Here is a 7,296-nt window from a genome sequence, read left to right as displayed (position 1 = left end):
TGGGCATGGTGGCGCATGCCTGTAATCCCAGCTACTCAGGAGGCTGAGGCAGGAGAATTGCCTGAACCCAGGAGGCGGAGGTTGCAGTGAGCCGAGTTTGCGCCACTGCACTCCAGCCTGGGTAACAAGAGCGAAACTCCGTCTCAAAAAAAAAAAACAAGGAAATATGATTTTGAAAAACTTGTAAGCACATAAAAACATTTATGTTCTTTGATCTCCTAAATATAATTCTAAGAGTCTCTGTTAAAGTGACGATCCCCAGAAAGAAAGCAATGTGCATCACACTACTGCATACCACATTACTTAAGATAAAAAAATATGTGAAAATGCCTTCTCTACCACAAGTTTCTCAAACTTTCAGGTCCACTATAGGAGAATAGTTAAATGACAGTGTATAATAATGAAAAAAAATCTAGGCAGGAAGAGGCTGTAGAAAACAACCCTAAATATTGCAGAAGTGGAAAAAAAGAATATATAATTTTACATATAAAAGAATTACAACTATGGTAAAAACACTAAAAAATAGTAGCAACCAGTAAAGGTAAAAAATACACAAAATATTAACAGTGGTTGGGTGAACATGCTGATACTATTATAAATACTTTATTTTCCAAATTTTTTGAGACACAGTCTCGCTGTGTCGCCAGGCTGGAGTGCAGCGGCGCGATCTCGGCTCACTGCAACCTCTGCCTCCTGGGTTCAAGCAATTCTCCTGCCTCAGCCTCCCGAGTAGCTGGCACTACAGGTGCGCGCAACCACGCCCAGATAATTTTTGTATTTTTTAGTAGAAATGGGGTTTCACTATGTTGGCCAGGATGGTCTCGATCTCTTGACCTCGTGATCTGCCCGCCTCAGCCTCCCAAAGTGTTGGGATTACAGGTGTGAGCCACTGCGTCTGGCCCTAAATTATTTAATACTTATAATAGGCAAACAAAAACACGAAAATCCAATAACAAAAACATTAAACTGAAAATAAATAAATAAATAAATCTAAGGGTTAGGCACAGGAGCTCATGTCTGTAACCCAAGCCCTTTGGGAAGCTGAGGCGGGGGATCACTTGAACCGAGGACTCTGAGACCAGCCTGGGCAAAAATGTGAGACCCCTATCTCTACAAAAAATACAAAAAATTACCTGGGTGTGGTGGCGCAGGCCTAGTCCCAGCTACTTGGGAGGCTGGGCTGGTAGGAACACTTGAGCCCTGGGAGATCAAAGCTGCAGTGAGTTGTGAATGCACCACTGCACTACAGCCTGGGTGACAGAGTGAGATCCTGTGTCAGTCAAATCAATCAATAGTAAATAACTAAAATGAATGAATCTAGGGGCTTACAGCAGAATCGGTGGGCAGGTCTGTATCCCATTTTCGTCCTTTGAAGTCACCACCTCTGTTCCATCGAAATGAACTCATACAACCTCCCTGAGAAAGTTCTGTGGCAACAAGGTGAAATTTTTAAAAGCTAAGAGTATGCAAAAAAGAAAAAAAAAAATAAAAGGCTAAGGGAATATAATAAGGGAAGCAAATAATTTTAAAAATGTGATCAAAACACCCAACCTAAAGAAATACAAGATATAAAAAAGATAAACATCACCATGAAGAAATGAGAATCCAAACTGTGGGATTTTGGATTTATCTGACTACTACTCAGGGTTCTCAAAAGAAGACGATGGGTAGGGAAAATTTGAATATGGACAATACATTCGATATCAGAAAATTATTATTTTTTAAGGTATGGTAATTGTATCATGGCTATGTAGGAGAATGTTGTTACTTGTAGGAGAATGCATACTAAAAAGTAATGATGTCTGCAGTGTACTTTCTTTTTTTTTTTTTTTTTTGAGACAGAGTTTCACTCTTGTTACCCAGGCTGGAGTGCAATGGCGCGATCTCGGCTCACTGCAACCTCCGCCTCCTGGGTTCAGGCAATTCTCCTGCCTCAGCCTCCTGAGTAGCTGGGATTACAGGCACGCACCACTATGCCCAGCTAATGTTTTGTATTTTTAGTAGAGACGGGGTTTCACCATGTTGACCAGGATGGTCTCGATCTCTTGACCTCGTGATCCACCCGCCTCGGCCTCCCAAAGTGCCGGGATTACAGGCTTGAGCCACCGCGCCCGGCCCTTGCAGTGTACTTTCAAATGGTACAGCAAAAAAAAAAATGTGTGTGTGTGTCTGTGTCTATATATAGAGAGAGAAAGAATCAAATATGGCAAAATGTTGCTAACTATCTAAGAGGACAGTGTTCATTGTATTCTTTTAAGCTTTTTTGTGTATATGATATATCTTTATATACTTTGTTTATATGTATCCACACACAGACACTTTTTTCTTTTTTATGTACAAATACCCTGCTATCTACAAGGCAATCTTGCCAAAAAACTCAAACACGAATCTATAGAAAAGAGAAGGGGTTATGTAAAACTACACCATAGGGATGCATTCAGCAAAACCCACACTATGGGAAACTCTACAAGACAAACACAATCCAGTTCTTCTGACAAATAAATTGCAAAGGGGAAAAAAAAGGTGGATGGGAAGCATATAGCTCAAAATAAATAACCAATTGCAATGTATTACAATACTTGAATTACAATTCAAACAAACACTGCCGAAAATTATGTAATTTATGAGATAGCTGGAAATTTGAATATAGACTTAATATCTCATAACATAAAGAATACTAGGGCCAGGCAACATAGTGGTTCACTCCTGTAATCTCAGCACTTTGGGAGGCTGAGAGAGGACTGCCATGGTCAGGAGTTCAAGGCTGCAGGGAGCTATACACTCCTGCACTAGTGCCACTACTGCACTCCAGCCTGGGTGACAGAGAGAGCCCCTGTCTCGGAAAAAAAAAAAAAATTATTAAGAATGATAATTGTATCGTGGTTATGTATGGTTCTATTAGTTTTCTAAAGGCTCAGCTGGGCATGGTGTCTCATGTCTATAATCCCAGCACTTTGGGAGGCTGAGGTGGGAGGACTGCCTGAGCCTAGGAGTTGGAGACCAGCCTAGGCAACATAGCAAGACCCTGTCTCAAAAACAGGGGGTTGCAGGAGGCTTATCTTTTAGTGATATACAAGGAAATATTTACAGATGAACTGATAATGACATGTAGGGTTTGCTTCAAATAATACAGGAATAAAGTGGATAGGGTATGGATAGGGAGGGGCTACCCAGGGACTAGTGATTGTGGGCGCTGGCTGATATATACAAGATGGTCATGTACACTATTTTGTTTAGTTTTGTGAATGTTTGAAATTCTCCTTATATAAAATGTTTTCAAAAGTCATGCAAAATGTTTATTTCTGAATCCTGATCTAACCTTAGGGGAAAGAGAGAACATTACAACTTCCAAATTAAGATTTATGATAAGTTTGAATACTATTTCTAAAACTTGTCTTAGTGATGAGAACCTTTTAAAAAGTTTATCCCAATTAAAAAAAATTCTAACTTTTGAACTGCTTTGTGAGTAGAGAGGCATAAAGGGTGTGTGGGGGTGACAGAGAGGCTACATTTCCTGATTCTCAAGTCAGTATCTCAGAAGCTCACATCTCCCACCAAATATAAGAATACAACAGATATATAAGGAAGCAACTTATTAGATAGGAGTTATAAGAATTAAGAGAAATAAGGCTCAGCATACTGGAATTAGAAAGAAAGTCATAGTGGCGCCCATTCTTATGAGTCTAAAAGTAGGAATAAGTGAAATATTCACTGGAGACCACTTAGCTCATATTTAAGCTTCCTACACAAAATAAAACCATTAAGCCATAATTAGATATGTATTTATAAGCCATAAAGTATACTTTTAATTAAAACAGTTTTTTCTTGTTAATCTCTATTGATAAAATTCCAGTATAGTAAAAAAGCTCTTATTTTTTCTTCTTCAAATCAATAATTACCTTTGATCCTTTCAAACAAGTATTCCTGATTCGGTGTAAGGTCTAGATACTGAACGATTGTGTTCAAAGTCGGAATGAGAGGGGCTTTAACCAGGGCAGCTTGTTTCAAGCTAGTAATACTAGCCTCTGTTAAAACAGAGAACACAGATTATTCTAAATGTGAGTTTCCAAAAGAACTTAAAAGGCTCTTGTCATGTGTTCATATAGCTGGTTCGTCACTGCCTTCAAATCTTTATATAAGCCAATGATGCCTCCCCTGACCATCCCACCTCAAATTTCACCCCTCCTCTCTAAACATGAATACCACCACCCTCCTGGGCTTTTGTTGTCCTTAGCACTAACCACTGTCCAATGTACTTTCTTTTTTTCTTTGAGACAGTGTCTTGCTCTGTCGCCCAGGCTGGAGTATAGTGGTGCAAACACCACTCACTGCAGCCTCAATCTCCTGGGCTCAAGCAATCCTCCCATCTCAGCCTCCCGTGACTACAGGCATGTGTCACCACGTCTGGTTGACTTTTTTCCTTTTTCTAAATTTAGTAGAGACAAGGTCTCACTATATTGCCTAGGCTGGTCTTAAACTCCTGGGCCCAAGCAATCTACCAACCCTAGACTCCCAAAGTGTTTGAGATTACAGGTGTGAGCCATCGTGTCTGGCCCAGTGTACTTTATCTCTTTTATTACCTGTCTCATCTACTAGAATGAAAGCTTAATGAGTGCAGGGACTTTGGCCATTTTGCTCACTGCTGTATCTCCCCATGTCTAGAATAGTATTAATACCCAGCACAGATTAGGCACTCAATGTTGAAGGAATAAATGAAAGAAAGCAATTAATAGTTCATTTTAATTTGCACGATCTACTTTACCTACAACTAATCTGGCAAGGTAGCCAGATTTACACATACAACATCCCTCCCCTTCCCCAGAGAAGCAGCCAAATCGATCTGGTAAATCTATGAACAACTAATATATAGAAAATTTTTACAGGACATGTATAAAAGGAGACATAATCATTTTCAAAGTAAGTTGAATTAGAAGTTGCCATTTATGCCAGGAAAGCGGAAGCTCTTTTTGGTAGTGATTTCTCTTTCTCTTATCATATCCTGCAAGGTAACTATCCATAGAAATTTAAAAAACAATTAAAAATTTCAAAATATCCAACCTTGCTAGCAATATCCAATGTAAGGAAAAGCATTCTTATATGTGTCATGGTTGCTAGAGTATAAACTGGCATAAGCTTTTTGAAAAGAAATGTATATAAAAAAATCTTAAAATATGTCCAGGTGCACTGGCTCATGCCCGTAATCCTAGCACTCTGGGAGGCCAACATGGAGGGACTGCTTGAGCTCAGGAGTTCAAGATCAGCCTGGGCACCCTGTCTCTACAAAAATACAAAAAAATCAGGCAGGCATGGTGGTGTGCGCCCGTAGTCCCAGCTACTTGGAGGGGGCTGAGGTGGGAGGATCTCTAGTACCCAGGAGGCTGAGGCTGTAGTGAGCTGTGATAGCACCACTGTATTCCCTCGTGGGCAAAAGAGCGAGACTCTGTCTCGAAAACAACAACAACAACAAAATCGTAAAATATTCATACCTATTGACATACAACTCTGAAGAAATTATTCTCAATAAATAATTACAAATGTACACAAAGATTTGGTATAGTAACAGTAAAAAAAAAAAAAAAACCCTTGAATTTAGAAATTGGTTAAACATTGTATATATAAAAAAGAAATACAACCTAGCCATAAAAATAATGCTGGAGATTATTGTGAGACAGGTTAGTTTAAAAAAAAAAAATGCTGGAGACTATTTAACAAAATGGAAAAAGGTTGTGGGGAGCAGGTAACAAAATCATATGACCAATAACCTACAAATGAAGCTGGCAGGACTGGCAGTTGCTCTGGTTGAGTGGGTGAGTCAGTGAGCAGTGTATGAATGTGAAGCCCTAGGACATTACTGTGTACTACTGAAGACTATAAACTTTGTACACTTAGGCTAAATTTAGTTTAAAAAATTTTCCTTCTTCAATAAAAAATTAACCTTAGTATACTGTAACTTTTTTACTTTACTTTTACGTTTTCAAAAAACTTTTAGACTCTTTTGTAAAAACAACTTAAAGCGCAAACACATTGGCCAGCTATACAAAAATAGTTTCTTTGTATGTTTATTCCATAAACTTTTCTTTTACTTTCAGTTTTTAACTTTTAAATTATTTTTGCTTTTTAAAAATCTTTTTTGTTAAAAACTTAAGACACAGCCAGGCGCAGTGGCTCATGCCTGTAATTCCAGCACTTCAGGAAGCTGAGGCGGGCAGATCACCTGAGGTTAGGAGTTTGAGAACAGCCTGGCCAACGTGGCGAAACCCTGTCTCTACTAAAAATACAAAAAAAACATTAGTTAGGTATGGTGGCACATGCCTGTAGTCCCAGCTACTCAGGAGGCTGAGGCGGGAGAATCGCTTGATCCCAGGAGGTAGAGGTTGGAGTGAGTGCAACAGAGTGTGACTCCATCAAAAAACAAAAACAAAAATGAAAATAAAACCCAAACAAACAACTAAGACACAAACACATATTAGCCTAGGCCTATATAGGGTCAGGATCATCAACATCACTGTCTTCCACCTTTACATCTTGTCCCACTGGAAGGTCTTCAGGAGCAATAACAGGCATGGTGCTGCCATCTCCTCTAAATTGCCTTCTTCTGGAATATGTCCTGAAGAGGCTGTTTTACAGTTGATTTTTTTTTTTTTTTGACATAGGGTCTTGCTCTGTTGCCCAGGCTGGAGTGCAGTGGCATGATCACAGTTCACTGCAGACTCAATCTCCTGGGCTCAAGTGATTCTCCCACCTCAGTCTCCTGAGTAGTTGAGACTACAAGCTCACTTCACCATGCCTGGCTAATTTTTTGTTTTAATTTCTGGTAGAGTAGGTCTTGCAGTGTTGTCCAAGCTGATCTTGGCCTCCTGAGCTCAAGTGATCCTCCTGCCTGGACTTCCCAAAGTGCTGGGATTACAGGCATAAGCCACTGCACCTGGCCTTCATTATTATTTTTTTTTGTAAGTGGGAGTGCACTCTAAACAATAAAAACTATGGTGTAGGCCCGGTGCGGTGGCTCAAGCCTGTAATCCCAGCACTTTGGGAGGCCAAGGTGGGCAGATCACGAGGTCAAGAGATGGAGACCATCCTGGCCAACATGATGAAACCCCATCTCTACTAAAAAATACAAAAATTAACTAGGCATGGTGGCGCGCACATGTAGTCCCAGCTACTCGGGAGGCTGAGGCAGGAGAATTGCTTGAGCCTGGGAGGCAGAAGCTGCAGTGAGCCGAGATCGCACCACTGCACTCCAGCCTGGCACCTAGTGACAGTGTGAGACTCAGTCTCAAAAAAAAAAAAAAAGTA

At 40.1% G+C, this 7,296-nt stretch overlaps 1 protein-coding gene across 5 annotated transcripts in view; it reads right to left on the bottom strand.

Moving 5' to 3' along the window:
• Positions 1-7,296, bottom strand: part of TMEM209 (transmembrane protein 209) — a 43,282-nt gene that overhangs the window by 11,240 nt on the left and 24,746 nt on the right. For all 5 annotated transcript variants that reach the window (XM_017532558.2, XM_017532556.2, XM_017532560.2 and 2 more), the window contains exons 10-11: positions 3,900-4,025; positions 1,330-1,427 (exon numbers count right to left, since the gene is read on the bottom strand). In XM_017532558.2, coding sequence (XP_017388047.1) covers positions 1,330-1,427; positions 3,900-4,025 — 224 coding nt within the window. The remainder of the gene's footprint in view (positions 1-1,329; positions 1,428-3,899; positions 4,026-7,296) is intronic.

This window comes from Cebus imitator, unplaced genomic scaffold (assembly GCF_001604975.1).
Source record: "Cebus imitator isolate Cc_AM_T3 unplaced genomic scaffold, Cebus_imitator-1.0 Scaffold77, whole genome shotgun sequence".
NCBI lineage: Eukaryota > Metazoa > Chordata > Mammalia > Primates > Cebidae > Cebus > Cebus imitator.
Note: the sequence above shows the minus strand (reverse complement) of the source record. Positions and strands in the feature narration are given on the sequence as shown.